At 39.1% G+C, this 17852-nt stretch overlaps 1 protein-coding gene across 4 annotated transcripts in view; it reads right to left on the bottom strand.

Moving 5' to 3' along the window:
- The window catches only part of Nebl (nebulette), a 327581-nt gene that overhangs the window by 54632 nt on the left and 255097 nt on the right, over window positions 1-17852 (bottom strand). The window contains exons 8-11 of one of the 4 annotated variants that reach the window (XM_042686264.1): window positions 12575-12688; window positions 10860-10964; window positions 4945-5049; window positions 2415-2522 (exon numbers count right to left, since the gene is read on the bottom strand). The exons of 2 other annotated variants lie outside the window; for them this stretch is intronic. In XM_042686264.1, coding sequence (XP_042542198.1) covers window positions 2415-2522; window positions 4945-5049; window positions 10860-10964; window positions 12575-12688 — 432 coding nt within the window. The remainder of the gene's footprint in view (window positions 1-2414; window positions 2523-4944; window positions 5050-10859; window positions 10965-12574; window positions 12689-17852) is intronic. One more of the 4 variants, XM_042686265.1, reaches the window with a different exon arrangement.

Genomic DNA, 17852 nt, shown 5'->3' with positions numbered 1-17852 from the left:
GGTTCAAAGCCAGCCCAGGCAGGAGAGACCGTGAGACTCCTATCTCCAATAAACCACCAGAAAACCGGAAGTGGCGCTGTAGCTCAAGTGGTAGAGCGCTCGCCTTGAGCTGAAGAGCTGAGGGACAACGCCCAGGCCCAGAGTTCAAGCCCCACGACCAACACACACACACACAAAAAAAAAGACAAAGAACTTTTCAAGGGCAGAATGAGAGACTTGCTCTAAAACACACACAAATTAAGCCTATACCTGGCAATGCATAAAAGTGAGATAAGCATACTTGAAAGCCATCAGCATAAATGTTCACTGCAGTGCTATTCACCATAGCCAAGATATGGAACCAGCCCAGACACTCTCAATGGACAAATGGACCAAGAAAATGTGACATACATGTACGCGCATGTGCGCACACACACACACACATAAACAATGAAGTTTACTCATCTATTAGAAAGAATAATATTGTGCCATTCAAAAGGAAATAGAAAGACTTGAAAAAAATGTATTAAGTGAAGTATGCCAGACCTAGAGAAACAAAGGTTGCATAATTTCCCACATGTGTATAGCTAGAATGTACCCATAAATCTATAAGTAAACATACTGCATGGTATGCAAGATGAATTGACTGACGTATATTTGACTTTACAGAGACCTCAACTACTGTAATATTTTAGAAAAAAAAATCAGCACCAAGAAATGGGTATATCCAAGAGGCCAAAGGGAGAGGTAGACAAACGAAGGGCCGTAGAGAGGGAGAACGGAGTCAAGAATTCATTGTACACACCACAAAATTAAGAACAGCAAAGGAAGGGGTGGGTCGAGGGGGGGGGGTGAGTGTACTGAAGGGGTAGCACTGGTCAAGATGCATTGCATTCACGAGCTGCTTTTGGATATGGCACCTCCCAAGTACAAGTATTTAAAAATAATTTAAACAATAAATAAAAATTAAAATAAGGACTAGCAAAGACATGGATGGCTTATTCTGCTCAGTCTTGTTTCTCTCAGTGGTACTGGGGTTTGAACTCAGGACCTTTTCTTTACTAGATCAGCACTTGAGCACCACCTCCAGCCTAAGTATGCCTGCTCGAAATCATTGAAGAGTCTTCAAAGAAAATAAAGCACAGTCAGGCCCATCCATGAGGAATTAAAAACCCATCTCTCGGACAGGTGGCTATCTCGATATCTATTTCATTGTTCTTGTACTTAATGACATTTTTCGCAACAAACTTTTTTTTTTCTGTCCGTCATGGGGCTTGAACTCTGGGCCTGGGCACTGTCCCTTAGCTCTTCAGCTCAAGACTAGTGCTCTACCACTTGAGCCACAGCACCACTTCCGGTTTTCTTGTGGTTTATTGGAGATAAGAGTCTCATGGTCTTTCCTGCCCGAGCTGGCTTTGAACTGTGATCCTCACATCTCAGCCTCCTGAGTAGTTAGGATTACAGGCATGAGCTACCATGCCCAGCTCCTCAACAAACTTTTTAAAACATATTAAATACTTTATTTTTTTTAGCCTTCACAGTATAAATTTGATCCAAATATGTTTCCTATTCAAAGCCTCTGTTCTCCTCCAGCCCTGCTGGGCAGAGGCATAACTGAGAGTCTAAAATAATCTAATAGTCAGAAATTATCATTAAAAGCAGGAGGGAAAGAACAAACTGAGTGTTAGAGAGAGAGATTATCAAGAGAAATAAAGGGCTAAAAATCTCTAATCCGAAATCACAATCATTTCTAATTTAGAATAGCACATTTGAATGTACAAATCATAAACTATAAGATACAGGATTTGCTGGAGGCAATTTAGCATTACCTCACATTGGGAAAACAACTCTTTATGAATACACTCACAGAAACAAAATGGTAGTACATATGACTTTGACCAGGCCCTAAAATATTGGCATTGACTGGACATAATTTCATTCAGTACATTATAAACCTAGGGGATAACACCTTCTAGTGCCATTACTTTGAGAATTAAATGAGCTGACATAAGGAGCTTAGCAATTACCAAGCACAAAATCAAGATTTAATAAATGTTGGTTCTGTTTTCATTGCAGAAGAAAAGTAAGGAGGGCAAGCAGCTCTTTGCTTTCTAATTAGTTGTTAAGTACCCATGACAGATTAGATTGATACAAAATGGAAGGGTTCATTATATGATGATAAAGTATGAGAGCTTAGAACGTGGGTGCTAAGAGACCATCTGCCTTGGTATCCAGATTTGATCCATGAGGAAAAGTGAGAACTGGACCTGGACAGGACTCCTGATGTATGTGTTCGGTGGGAGGGTGGGGTGTGTCTGGGAGGTGGGGGGAGGGGTGGGGTCTGGGTCTAGAATATAGGTTCCAGAATCTTCTCAAAGCTGGACTCTTTCCTTCAACCCACTGTTGATTCTTTAGTACCAAATTCAGTGACCTACCTCACTCTGCATCTTCTGAGCCTCCTTTGAAGCTTGATAGGATGGCGTCTCAACAAATTCTAGCATTGATTTCCCCTTGTTCTTCTCATACTCTTCTCTGTATTTAACCTTCAGTGAAAAAAAATGGGATAGAAAAAAAGAGTGATAGAAGCAGTGAATTTTATCCAAGTACATCTCATAAACTATGGAAGTATCAGAGTAAACCCCTTTTGTACAATTAAGATGCATTAGTAAAAAGAAACACACAGGAGAAAAAGGAAAGAAGGAAGAAATAGGAAAGGCATGTCAAATCAGGGCTGCGGTGTGGCTCAGGGGCAGTGCACAAGCTTAGCATGCAGGAGACTCTTGATTGTATCCACGGCACCAAAACACAAAACAAAAGCATAAAAAAACTCAAAGGCCCTTACATAGAGAGAAGGAAAATAAGTTTCAAATTAATCATCCCATTTCCCAGAATTGAGTTATTCTAACTGTGTAAGGAGAGCACTAGGTTCCCTGAAGTTAGTGGTGTTCAAGAGAAGTAAGTACACAATCTTTTTTTTTTATTTAAAATTTTCAGGAATATCTAGGTACAGCGTCTCAGGCCTATAATCCTAGCTACTTGGGAAACAGAGATCTAGAAATAGTGGTTCAAGGCTATCCCAGACACACAAAAGAAGGAAGGAAGGAAGGAAGGAAGGAAGGAAGGAAGGAAGGAAGGAAGGAAGCAAGGAAGGAAGGAAGGAAGGCAGGGAGGGAGGGAGGGAGGGGAGGAGGGAAGGAGGGAAAGGAAGGAAAAATGGAAAGGAAAGGAAGGAGGGAAGAGGGGAAGGAGAATCAGAAAGAAAGAGAGAAAAAGAAACAGAGAGAGAGAAAGAAAGCAAGTGAGCAAGCAAGCAAGCAAGCTGAGTGCCAGTGGCTCATGCCTATAATCCTAGCTACTCAGGAGGCTGAGATCTGAGGATGGCAGTTCAAAGCCAGCTTGGGCAGGAAAGTTTGTGAAACTCTTATCTCCAATAAACCACTAGAAAACCGGAAGTAGTGCTGTGGCTCAAGCGGTAGAGTGTTCACCTTGAGCTGAACAGTGGAGGGACAGTGCCCAAGCCCAGAGTTCAAGCCCCACGACCGACAAAATAAAAAAAAAGGAAGGAAGGAAGGAGGGAAGGAGGGAAAGAAAGGAGAAAAGAAAAAGGAGACGGAATGAGGAAGAAGAAGAAAGGAAGGAAAGAAAGAAAAGGAAAAAGGGAAAAGGAAAAGAAAAAAAAGTAAAATAGCCACAATGGGAAACACAATTAGATGATCACAATCCAGGCATGAATCTCAGTTCATTATTATTTGGAAAATAATAATGGATAAAAAGGCTGGAGGTGTGGCTTGCATTGTAGAGCACTTGCTAGCAAGTGCAAGTTCAATCTCAAGTACAGGGAAAAAATTAAAAGAATAAATTAAAGAATAAAAACAACCTAGGGGCTGGGATGAGCTCTGGGGAGCTCAGTAGAAGTGCTTGTCCAGCACTACAAAGTCCTATCCTAGGCTTGGTCCCCAGTACCCACACCGAAAAATAAGTCTTTGAATTTAACCATGTCTCAGCTTATTCAGATGCACAACTTGGGTTCAATATGTATTCATGATTAATATTATCACTATTATACACTGAGGACATAGCTTCAGCTGTGTAATAAAAATGATGTCAACAGTAATGCAAGCCAAAGAGAGCTTTTCAATGCTTAGAAATTTGTAATGACAGGAACTATAAGAAGTTTTAAAAACAGTTATTTGCAGACATATTTTTTGTTGCAGAAAAGCACCACAGAATGATCAACAAAGCTGTTGGGACTCCGAGAGCATAAGTCAAGTTTTATGGAAATAATTGAAGTGAAAAGAAAAATCTAAAGAGGAAAAACATGTGTATGACCAACAGCAGGTAGCAAGTCGATTGGAAGTGGGCGCAAAATTATTATGAAATTTATGTTGTACAGAATACATTTTTAAAAGGTTATAAACGTTTATCTTAACAGATGCTGGAAATAACATCTTTAGCAACTATTTAAGCTCGGAATATAAACAAAAAATCACGATCTGCTTAAGGATGGGCTAAAAAGAAAAAAATTTTGAAAGTTCCTCCAAAAGTTACAAGGCTTCATAGTTGAAAGCAATACACCTGTAAAATTGTTTTTCTTTTCCCATACCAGTTATCATTGAAATGAGAAATTGTAACGAATCTTGTACCTGGCAAGGTAATTTTTCAGCTCAAAATGACAAATCAGTACACTTCATCGCCATTTGATTAATTCTGAAATTGGACATTTTTAATTATGGGATGCAAGGGCTGTTTTATAAAATGCCTTTGTACTGAAGTGCAATTCAAACTTCCTGACCCAATAAATAGATGGAAAATAGAGGCTGAGACCTTCCCAACGCAATCTTAATGTCCCGGGATCTATTCTTGTCAGCATCAGACATTCTTCAGTTGAGATCCCTGGGGAGTGAGCGCTGGGCTGATCACGTGGTCCCGGCAGGGAGGGCAGGTGACTGAGACACGGGAACTTACCTGACTCTGGAGGGTGGCATTGCCCTTATGGTGCAGGTGTTCTGCAGACTCCACATCAAAGTGATACGTTCCTTTACTCTCCTCAAACTGCTTTTTATATTCTCGCTGAAATACAGAACATCACACAGAAAAAATCACTTCAGATGGAAAGAGACTGGTTAGAGCAATGATCACTTACAAATGCAAACGAAAAAGCAAGCCATCAAGAGCTGCCACACTGTTATCAACGCACCGTCAGCAATAATGACATAGACGTGGGTGACTTCTGATGCGAATACAGGTAGATGATGCAAGAAACGCAGCTCTAGGTGGCCCAGGCCAAAACACACACACACACACACACACACACACACACACACACACACACACATGACACACTCTGAGGGCAATTAGCAGTGAATGCAAGGAAAAGGCATCTTTGCAGCACCAAAGAGTAGCATGCTATTCAAAAGCTGCTAGTGATGGGATCTGGGGGCGGGGGGGGGGGGGGCCGGAGGAGGTAGCGCTGGTCTTGATAAAAAATAAAGCCAAGTTCAAGCCCCAGTACTGGCACAAAAATAAAGTATGCACAAAAAGAGAACAAAAGACAGCCAGGTATGGGGCACAGGGCTGTAATCTAAGCTATGTGGAGGGTGGAGGTAGGAGGATCATGATCCAAGGCTGACCTAGGCAAAAGCATAAACCCTATCTGCAAAATAAACTAAAGCATAAAGGGATGAAGAAGTTTCTCAAGTGGTAGAGCACCTGTCTAGCAACATAAGCCTCTGAGTTCAAACTCTAGTATTTGCCAAAAAGAAAAAGGAATTGAAGAAGAGAAGAAAAAACAAGAGGCGAAAACAGAGGGAAGCAAACCTAGAAGCCAGGGGGAAACGCTATTTACAAAGCTCAGTCATGAAGAAGATCAAAAGTGACATGGAAAAATGAAAGGGTGAAAAATAATTCAATTAATTTTCCTAATCCCAAGGAAAGAGTAAAGTTTCTGGAAAAGGAACAAAGGAATCCAGGTACAGCCAGGTGAATTTTGAAACTTGGAAGACACCAGCAGGAGTAGAACGTCAAGTTGGACAACTGTAAGACTCCAAATGCAAAAGTCAGCAAGGAGATCAAAACTGTAATTGGTGCTTTTCCCAACTTGGGGAAAGACTTTTTGAAGTAAACAGCAAGTCAAGGCTACAGCGACTTAAGAAGCTAATGTCAGTGGTTCATGGAAATGGCACTTCTGTCTAGAGTGAAGGGAGAGATTCACAAGTACATGGAAGGCAGCAGAAGGGGACTGGCAAAGAAATGCACATCATGTCTTTGGGGAGGTAGAATCTCCAAGGATGGGAGAGGAAGGAGAAGGAAGCCCAGGGGAGGGACGGAACGATAGCAGTTATCTAGGACTCGCTGTTGTACCCATGGAAAAGCAGTAGCCTACAGAGGGGGCCTGGCCTCCAGTGTTGCTTGTCAGCTAGGAAATAGAGATGTGTGTCCCACAAAACTGCAATCCGAATAAAATAAGGGCAAGGAGTACTGAAGAAATGTCGTTATAATATTCCCATTGTATAGCTTTGCCAAAGAGAATATCTTCGATGTGTGTGTGTGTGTGTGTGTGTGTGGTGTGTATGCATACACATGCATGCCAGTCCTGAACTCAGGGCCTGGGCACTGTCCCTAAGCAAAGCTAGCACTTAACCCTTTAAGCCACAGCTCCACGTCTAACTTTTTGTTGGTTCATTGGAGATACAAGTCTCAGAGACTTTCTTGCCTGGGCTGGCTTCAAACCACCACCCTCAGATCTTAGCCTCTCAAGTAGCTAGGATTATAGCCATGAGCCACTGGCACCTGGCTACTCTACTACTTTTAAATGGAAGAGAGAGGGGGGTGGAGGGAGGGAGGGAGGGAGAGGGAGAGGGAGAGAGAGAGAGAAAGAGAGAGAGAGAAGAAAGAAAGAAAGAAAGAAAGAAAGAAAGAAAGAAAGAGAAAGAAAGAAAGAAAGAAAGAAAGAAAGAAAGAAAGAAAGAAAGAAGAAAGGAAGGAAGGAAGGAAGGAAAGAAAAGAAAGAAAGAAAGAAAGAAAGAAAGAAAGAAAGAAAGAAAGAAAGAAAGAAAGAAAGAAAGAAAGAAAGAAAGAAAGAAAGAAAGAAAGAAAGAAAGAAAGAAAGAAAAGAAAGAAAGAAAGAAGGAAAGGAAGGAAGGAAGGAAGGAAGGAAGGAAGGAAGGAAGGAAGGAAGGAAAGAAGGAAGGAAGGAAGGAGATAAATGAAAATGAAACTAAGACAAAAGCAGACATGGAAAATAAAGACACTGTAGATTTTCTTATTTCATTAGAAGTTATTTTATAATACAGGTGTATAAAATAATAATGACAATGTAATAGCCTAGAATAGATTCTATTACTGAGTCAAAATCCAGAACTAAAAAAGCCTAGGGTATTATGTTTGGGAGGGGGAAAAAAAGGGATTCATACTGAGAAAGGGTTAAAAAATATTTTTCTAGTTAAATTGTCTATTTCAGTCAAAAATAATTTAAGAATTCTTACTTTTAAAAAAAAAAGCACATTTGAACTAAGATCCACAAAAGAAATCTCTAATACTTTGATTTGTTTTCCACATATAATAGTCTTTGCTGCCTCTTAGTGGAAGGTTTCATGGAACAACACTATTATGTATTTTTAATTTATAGAAAATTAAAGAAGTGGAAAACGATGAGAGCTCCATTTTCCAGAATGTGTTTCCTCAAAAAAATCAACACTGCTACATATGCTCATAAGCTACTCATTTTTTCTACCTCCTAGGCAGACAAAAGAAAAAGACTTCTGATCTATATGAAAGAGACCTAGGACAGCATGGCGGTTAATGCTTGTAACCCTAGCTACTCTAGACGTACAAATAAGGAGACCATAGTCTGAGACTAGCCTGGGCAAAACGTTACTGAGAGCCCAATTCTACAAATAAGCTGGGCATGGTAGTGTTTGTGATGCCAATCACACAGGGTCATGACTGAAACAACTGTGGTCCCATGCAACAATCCAAAACTCTATTTGACAAACACCTAAAGTAAAAAAGGGCTGGAGTGTGGTTCAAGTGGTAAAACAACTGCCGAGTGAGTGTAAGGGCCTAGGTTCAATCCCCAGGACAGCCTAGGGAGAAGGGGGGCGGGCTCTATGGATCTTTTTAAATAGTAATTTATAGATGAATAATTTATTTAAATAATTTATTCATATAGATAATTTATCTCAGACATTAAGCAATCTTTCATTTAATCTTTTAATAAAATTGACTTTCCCAAAGTCAAGAAAACTTTGGTTCCCTTTTCTTTAAAATTTAAAAGAAAGCCTTTCTAATGTGCAACTATTTTGAGCCAGCATCTTACTGTACAATTTCAGTAAGTAGATGGTTCAGAGTAATATTGGTAGGTCAAACTTGCTGGTCCATGGTGTAATCATTTAGTCACAACTTTTCTACAGGAAAAAAAAAAAAAGTTGTAACCTAGGCAAAAGAACCACCTGCAAGAAGATTTAAACCTTATAAGGGGCACATAAATTAAGTAGCAACATTCTTAGGCTTTTTATCTTGTTGAAGATGCTTGCAATAACTTATATTAAACTGTAATTTGTTGTTATTATAAAACACAGGTCAAAATTCTTGAAAACAAATTTTGCCTCCAGTGACATGAATTCTTCCAACTACCACATATTTTTTTCTCCTGGTATAGAGCTTGAACTCAGGGCCTTGAGCACCCTCTCTCCCATTTCTTCCCATCTCTTCCTCTCCCTCTCCTTCTCCTTCTCCCTCTCCCCCATCCTCTCCTCTCCTCTCCTATTCTCTCTCTCTCTCTCTCTTGTTTTTCTTTTCTCACAGCTGATGCTCTACCACTTGAGCCACAGCTCCAGTTCTGGCTTTTTGCTGGTTAATTGAAGATAAGAGTCTCCTGGATTTTTCAAGTTGCGTAGCTAGGAAGACAGGAGTAAATAACAACACCCAGTTTGTTTTTTTTTTCATTACCCACATGATATTTTGGTTGGCTGATTTACCAGGAATCCCCAAATTGGAAATGGCATTCCAATTTCCCTAAATGGAAAACTTAACCTGAGTGAGGAGGGGGAATGGTCAGGGATGAATTACCATGGCAATGACCCAGGGGGAGGGCATTAGGCTGTGAAGAAAGCAGAGGCTCTTAAGACAGAAATTGATTGATTCTAGAAACTGAAACCAGTCTCTGAAGGGAGAGCAGAATGTATGGAGGTGATGGACGCCCTGATCAGACAGGACTGTATGATTTAAGGGTGCTGGAACCAAGTACTAATTCTGACCTATAAATATTCCTCTAACCTTTGCTCATCAGAATGCAAAGAATGACATCATCTAAGGACCAACGGGTTTGGAAAAAATGCGGATACCTCTAATCCTAGCTACTCAGAAGTCTGAGATTGGAGGTTCATAGTTTGAAGCCAGCTTCACCAAGAAAGTCCATGAGACTCTTATCTTCAATTAACCACCAAAAAGCTAGAAGTAGAGGTGTGGTCAAGTAGTAGAGTGTTTGCCTTAACCCCCTTCCTTACCCCCACCCCCCCCCCCACACACACACAAGTTTAGGGATAGCAACCAGACCCTGAGTTCAAGCCCCAAGATTGGCACCAAAAATAGAAAATAAAACATAAATTAGTCAGAACAAATCTCTGGGAGTATGAATTACTTGCATATACTTTCAGAAGGATGACAGTAGTAGCAACGTGTGCAGGGAGAGACATACCAAATAACAAACAGGAGTTTTGGTTTACAGAAGCTATGAAGTTCTCTCTGCACGTGGAGCTAAGTTGTCTCTCTCCATTTGAGGTTGGGAACCAAGTTTGAATGACAGTTTTAAGTCGATGGCTACAAGCATATCTGCAGGAACAACTCTCTTCCCTTTCCCTATGTGTTGTCCAACATCTGTTTCTTCCTTTGGCTGTGCCTATTCAGTAAACTAGGACACTGAGAGCATGATTGACAAGAGTTAAAATAGTCCTGACGGCTTGTAAAGTGGAATTAGGGCTCCCCACCACCAGGGGGCATTCTGAGACATTCCAACTAGCCAAGTGACCCAGGGTCATTAATTTCTGAGAAGAGGGGGGTGGGGGGGGCTGTGTCCTGATACCCTTTAGGGTTGTCAGGAGAGACTGAGTATGTGGGCAGTGAACACAAGGCGCTCATCAGCACAGTCCTGAAGCACCCAGCCTACCCTCCCAGCTGCCATTACGAGAAACCATGACAAGATGAAAAGAACAGTAGCAAGTTAATATAAATACCTTGATGACTGACTTTCAGGGAAAATGTAATTTATTTGTTTATTTTTAAATCATTATTATTTGAAAATGCTAAAAAAAAAAAAAAAAAGAGGTATTACATAAGTCAGGCAAACAGTACCTTTCCTTTTGGATGTCATTTGAACTATGAAGAAATAATATAATTTAAAAACAATTTTTGTTTTGTTTTGTTCTAGACAAAGCCTGGCCATCGTAGCTGGAGTTGGGCTCAGGTTCATTCAGCATCCTCTGCCCCTCAAGTGCGGGGATTACAGCTAAACTAAGATAATGCTTCACATTACTGAAGGTATACTAAATATCGCACTCTGGTCTGGCCTCGATGAAATAAAAGATCTCTAATGACAGAAGCTGAACTTCAAAGAAGTGTGAGTGCAGTACAGATGAAGAGAAGGAGGGGACAGAAGACAGAAAGAACGTGGACACACTCCGAAGTGTGGATGTATGGGAGAGGAAGACCCAGCAAACACTGTCAGGGAAAGCCCCAGTTGGGTGGGATTTTGGCAGGAAGCAGATAGCTTTAGTTAGTTACTGGGAGAGGGTCCACAAAAAGGCACTGTCTGAAGAAGCAGGTGAGCTCACAAGCACAGCACGCCAGCTGCTGCTTCCGGGACCCATCCGACAACCACTTACTTCACTGAGCATTTTGGTGGTTTTCAAAGCATGGTCTAAAAACAACAAATTTGGGAGATCTGACACCGGCGCGTGCATATTTTGAATGTCTTTCTTGTACTTCACCTATGAAAACAGCATGGAACAAAATGCTATCTAGGAGAAGAAAAATAAGCTTTTTGTGCCATCACCCAGGCTTGCTTTCTTAAAGTGGCCCCACTCAGAGGGAAAGGGATGAATCTATAAGCAGCCACTAGATGGTGCTAATTCACTACTGAATAAGTAAGAAATAAAAGTTTAATTTATGGACTGGGAAATATTTTGATAATTCCATTTACTGTTTGCATACTCCAAAGGGGTGATGGTAACAGATTCAAATAATTATAAGAGATAGAGATTTCAAGAAATAGAGAATAAGCACTTTATTCTTTAGACTTTGCAATAAGATTTCTTTCAATTTTGCTTTATGGTAATTTGGAGCTTGAGGTATTTTTCATCTTATTGCCATAGATCTGATTTGGCTTCTTCCTTTTCTTTTATACCAGCTGCTTTGGAAATTTAACACTAGTGATAAAGTAACATATTGATAACAGTAAGCATTTCAAACCCTTTGTTCTGGGCACATTTCTAAACAATTTATATATGTGTAACATTTAATCTTGACAAGTCTAATGGTTGGCACTTTAAGTAATCTCATTTTACAGATGAGGAAACTGAGTCATAAGAAGATCAAGACATAATATTAAGTGGTGGTAAGAGGTTCAAATCCAGGTAATCTGATTTGAGCGTTCAGCCCAAGTTTCTAGGTTCCTTTAAATATGTTTTGTCTTTATTTCTTTTATGTTTACACACACAAAACAATTAAGAAAAAATCAGTCTGGTAGTCCCGATGGTCCTAAAAAAAAAAACCAGGTGTTTCCATTGCTGTAAATTAAAGCTTATTATTGAATACAGAAAAATTATAACACTTTCTAAATATGAATGGAAGCAAGATAAACTAATTCCTGAGGAAATGATGGGCGCTTGCAGGGTTCAAATGAACTAACAAAGCAATCATTAATAATATTTAACTTTCACCTTTGAAAAGGTTCTCTGGACATTTTCAACTACGACCAAGTGATCAATGTTTTGTGCTTCTGTTTTCATATGCTGAGTACTTCTACAAAGAATTTTAAACATCATTTCATGTAATCATGTAATCCTGATTTCACAAATCCTCACTTTAAAACATAGAAAAAAAAATCTACCTTATGAAGTACTTCATAGCAACTCCATGACGGAATTGAAAAAAAATTAAGCCATTATCATGGGAATTTGTGCAAGTTTCTTTATGACAGATCACAATGTACATGATAGTACTTTATAATAAACCCAATTTTGTGAGTATAATTATATGGGTTAATGATTTCTCCCACCTACTAATTTGTGATAATACATAGTTATTTCCTGCTAAACTCTTATCATCTATATCTACTCTTAATCAGACATAATAATATTATTTGCAATACTTTTCATATTTATTAATTTATTAGTAATCAGTAATCATTAAGAGTAAATTATAATTATGTATTTTGGTCCAAAAAAATCCTTCAGGGAAATATGGTTCAGTGTTTTCAACTACAAATGACTTGGGGCTGACATGATCTAAATTAAGTAGCAGTCATTAGGCACAGGCTTGTCTAGGAAAACAAGAATTAGTAGATATTAAAAATGATTTTCCGAGGATTACAACTTACATTACTGGCCAGTGAGGTGGCAAGCTGATTTTGTCTAAAGGAAGCACTATCAAGAGGATTGTAATGATGTTTCTTATCCTTCATTTCATTGTCAAATTTTTCTTTATATTTAACCTGTCATAAAAGGGGGAAAAGGAAGCAGTTAAACAACACATTCATGTTCAAAAGTAACCTATTTGTTTTTTTAAAAAAAAAAAAAAAAAAAAGATCAAACAAAAGCTTGCAAAATTCAAATTCCCAGTATTCCTCTCCCTCTACAAAGCTTAAAAAAGCACAATTTTTTAAAAATGTGCTACTTGAACATTGATCATGAATGCAATTAGGCATGAATTCAAATTCTGTATTTATGAGAATTGCACACTAATAAATCAAGGGTTTTATATGTCAGTTTCCCTGTCTGCATACCTTAAGGACTACCACATTTAGAAAAATTGGATGATGGGTCTCAGAATTTGAATATGAATTTACCTGAGGAAATTTTTCAAAATAAAGAACATGATTTGCAGTAAGGTTTTTCTTCTTTGTTTCCCACATTTCTTTTTGTTTCAACAGTTTATTTATAGGAAAGACATTTCCTGAATGCCCTAGGTCTACTTAATGTTATTCCGAATTTTCCTGCTTTAACTCCAAAATGTATTCAGCAGGAAAATCACACCTAAATTGCTTAAGTGATTTTTTTTTTTCTTTTTGAAGTAGTCATAGGACAACACAAAAGGATTATCAACTTGCAGGATGGCGTATCTTTTTCCATGAATAAAGAAACACCAGTAGATACTATAGTGCTTAATGGAATACCCAGACAGATTCTCCGACACATAAATGAGTCTACCAAGTTACATCTCACAAGCCCTTCATTCGTATGGCTGAAAACATGTGTGGCTTTCCCAAGCAAAAGTTGGTTACTCTGTTCCTATGCTATTTCTACCGCATCACAATTCCTGTGATACTTTGTTTTCTTCTGCCGATATCATTATTAAACAGCTCCCATCATCTGGTAGAATGAGGGCCTCCTGTAAGGACGTGTGGGAATACAGCACTTGGGTTATAGTTCAAGATGGCGTTAAGTATTTTCTGTGTTTCCATCTGGTAATGGCAACTTTCTGATAGGCACATTGCCTTGGAAGTGTTTTCTTAAATTAACACTGGTGAGAATTTGCCAAGTGAGACAAATTCTGCCTTCTTTTTTCAAATTACTTTATGGTAATATTTTTTTTCAAATTACTACTTGTAATCAGGGACAAGAGTACACATAGGAAAAAAACAACAACAACAAGGTTTCCGTCACTGTTTTACGTAGTAGCTGGTGCAAACACAAAGGTCTTACCTGTGTTCCCTGAATACCCAAACCTACCCTTATTGAGGCTCTTTCCATCGTATCTCAATAATGGGTTTTGTCTCTCTTAGGGATGTGGTGTATTCACTAACAAGGAGGAAAATACCTTTTAAGATATTTCTAACCTAAATGAGGTTTTTCATCCTCATTCCCCCTCCTCTTTCTGAGTCAAACCTTCTCACAGCCAATCAGGTTCTATAATGGCTCTCAGGTCTGGGTGAGTTTGGATCTACTGATCCGATTACATCAAGCAAGCTCTTTCCCTTCACCACACCCCCACCCCCTCTGATAGTACTGGAATTTGAACTCAAGATCTTTTGCTCTTCCTCAGCTGGAGCTCTACCCCTAAGCTGTGCTTTGAGGCCTAAATTTCTCTTCACTTCTCCAAGTCCAAGTGCCATGAAGTGACTTAGTAATGATTAGCTAAGTGACAACCAGGGGTCCTATGATCTTTGGCCATTGTGAGCCCAGCCCAGTCTTTGTGGAGCAGGAATTCCCAACACAATGACATGGACAAGGAGACACAATGTGTAGGGTGGGGTAACTTGGAAATGAAAATGACAAGTCCTTATGAAACCTGGCATTTGCTCTGCTAAGAAAATGTATATTTATGAAAAACAATAATCAATCTGTCAGTCATATACTTCTGTTGCATGTAATAATAAGCATGGTATTGTATGATTTATTTCCCTCAAAGCTTCAGTAATTTCAGTGATCCAATTCATAATGCAACTCCAGGACAAAGACACAAGTATTCACCTCATTAATTAACTGAAAGTAAAACAACTGTATTATATATTTTTAATATATTGACCAGACAGTGACACACAGCTGTTTCTTGCCTTACTCTTTTGGGTTTGCACGTTGTGAACTGAGAAAATGGCCAACTGGCTTAAGTGGGTTTCATCTTTCGCTGACCTGCTCAATCAGCTCTACCATTTGAGCCACAGCTCCAGTCCCAGGTTTTTGCTGGTTAACAGGAGGTAAGAGGCTTTATATAAGGAAGCTAGCTTTGAACTCAGATCTTCAGATCTCAGCAACCTGAATTACAAGCATGAGTCACAAGGGCTTGCCATTCTGTCCTATTTTCAAAACACTGGTCACACACCTGAGAGTCTACATCTGCATTTCCTCACATCATCCAACAAATTCTAGCACTCTATGTATGTATGTATGTATGTATCTATCTATCTATCTATCCATCTAGCTATCTATCTCTTTAGTGGCAGTATTGAGTTTGAATCAAAGCCTTGCACTTCCTAGGCAAGTTCTTTACCACTTGAGTCACACCTCTAGCGCACAACCCTGGCAACATCTTGTCTTGACTGTAACTGGTGATCCAATCATAGCACAGAGCATCCCCGTTCCAGTCATAAGACCACCGAGGAAAGAGTATACATGCTAGTTTTAAGGCACAATGTTTCTCCTTAAACCTAGAGACATTCTTTTAACCATAAATGAAGTCACTCACATGACTAACTTTATTTATGTTATGAATAGTATACCTCCTAAGCTGAGTTTGGTGGCTCATATCTGTAATCCCAGCTACTAGGGACACAGAGATAGGGACAAGTACAGTTCAAGGCCAGTGTGGGCAAAACGTTAACAAGATTCCATCTTAAAAAAAAAAAAAAACTCAAGCATTGTGGTTCATACCTGTAATCCCAGCCCTACAGGAGGCATTAATAGGAGGATCAGTAATAGGAGGATCAAAGTCCAAGGCCAAAAATCTGGACAAAAATCTCAAGACACTACATGAAAACCAATTCAAAGCAAAAAAAAAAAAAAAAAAAAAGGTAGAACATGGCTAAGTGTTAGATTGCTTAGTTATCAAGCACAAGGTCCTGAGTTCAAAACCTTGACACTACAAAAAAGGAAAGAAAAAAAGTGGTTCTGATAATGGATCATTTTAATCACTTTATTAAAAGACTCACTATATAAATTTCTAACTCCTATACACTGCCTAGAGAATTTTAACCTCAACCACTTTCAGAGGCTCATGCACGGAGAACATACTGAATGGGTTAGGCTGTAGTGACATAATGTAAACAAGTTGTCAAAGTGTTTCTGGACAAATTAATGTCTCTGTGGTTCAAAGCCCAACTGACCACGCTTCCTTCACCAGGGCTTTGGCCTTCTGTATGTGCCTCAAACTCACTAGGAACCAGAAAAGACAGAAAACTAGGGACCCTGCACAAGGCTTTCCATTGGAGCCATGTGAACCAATGTTAGGAGAAAGATGAAACTTTGATGAGTACACTTTAAATATCATTGTAAATGAAAAATGAGCAATTATGTCACCACATAGCTTCCAGTTCTCCTCAATATGGGGTGAAATTAGTCGACAAATGGCCTAGGAAAATCATGCTAATAGGACCAATATAAAGCTCACCATAAAGACCAACCATACATTAAGTCTGAATTTTACACCCGAAGCTGTCTCTGCCCTTAAGCTCCTTACAAGACATCATTTTATTAACTTGGTACCAAATGTTCATAATCCAGAGACAAATGTGTTTTTTGTTAAATCCATCCTTATATACTGATTGATTGCCTAATCTGTACCATTCTAGACAAGTGAATTAGAGACAGAAAGGCCTAGTGCTGGGAGTAGAGAGAAAGCAACTACAGAGGCAAATTGGGTTGTGACATTTAAGCTAGTGCTTGGGCGTGAGGAGGTTGGTGGAGGGTTTGTCTGCCAGGAGAATTGGTAATTCTCCAAAGCAAGGAATACCCTTCACAACTTAAGAGCAATGCTTCTGACTAAAAAGTTCTCTAGCCCTCTATAAAAGCTTTTAGGTTTAAAACCAATATAAAAATGCAATTTTAGAACAAATACTAATAATTATAAATGTGTAGGTTTTCCCTGATGGTATATAATTAAGCAAGAACCCTCATATTTACTTATAGTGTTCATCATACCATTAGGTTATATTGTTCATCACATGAATTTCAATTAATAAATTCAGATGCTATATCTGATGTTTTAAGCTGATAACATCAAATAGTGGATGCACCTCACATGTGAGATATGTCTGAACCAATCATTTTCCCTTGGCATATGAGATTTTACTTTTGTTTGTTACAGATTTTTTCATGACCTGACCATCACTGTACATGCCTTCCAACTTTAACAAGGATAAGTTTACAACTATGAGGTCCAAGCATTTGTACCAGGTAATAATAGTAGAAAGGTGTTTCCATTTACTTTTCCTGAGGGAAAGCCATAGAGCCTAACTGACTGGCAAAGTGGGAACATCTTGCTCCCTAGTTCTGAGATACCATTTTTTTTCAGCGAGTATATCTCATATGCATGAACCATGGCCTCTGCCTCCTCTTCTGCAGCTCTTTTCTCCCCATACTCTGCCCCTTCTATTCCCTACTTACCATACTCCTGGACCTTTTCCCTTCTGTGTACCAACATGCCTTGTCCTTCCTTTAGGAACCACACGAGCTCAAAGTCACTAGTGATCATATGAAACTACACTTTTTGCATTGATTTCTAGTTGGGACACCTGAGAATAGAAAGGAGACCTCCTGACTTCATTCTCGGAGTCCCAGCTACTCAACTGCCCAACTTCCTCCTCTCCTGATGGGTTACACAAACACAAGCTTGCTAAGAAGCTCCTGGAAATGTAAGATGACCCAGACAAAGGAAACTGCCAACAGCAATTTGCCTAAGCATCTGGTCACTCAGTGGGAAAATAATATAAGATTAAAAAAAATACAAGTGGGGATGAAGCAGGAATATTATATGTTGAATTTAGAATGTGAAAGCAAAGGTTCAAATACCAATTAAAAAAATAAACTGAAGACCAGAGTCCAAGAGATTATATTCCTACTTCCTCCCCATGATTGGTGTATGAATTCATCTAAACAGAATATAGAAGAGAAAATACTCTGAATACCCGTATTTAAATGACACCTACAAAGTTATGTCATCTT

This window comes from Dipodomys spectabilis, unplaced genomic scaffold (genome assembly GCF_019054845.1).
Source record: "Dipodomys spectabilis isolate Male_0828 unplaced genomic scaffold, ASM1905484v1 ptg000096l, whole genome shotgun sequence".
Lineage (NCBI taxonomy): Eukaryota > Metazoa > Chordata > Mammalia > Rodentia > Heteromyidae > Dipodomys > Dipodomys spectabilis.
Note: the sequence above shows the minus strand (reverse complement) of the source record. Positions and strands in the feature narration are given on the sequence as shown.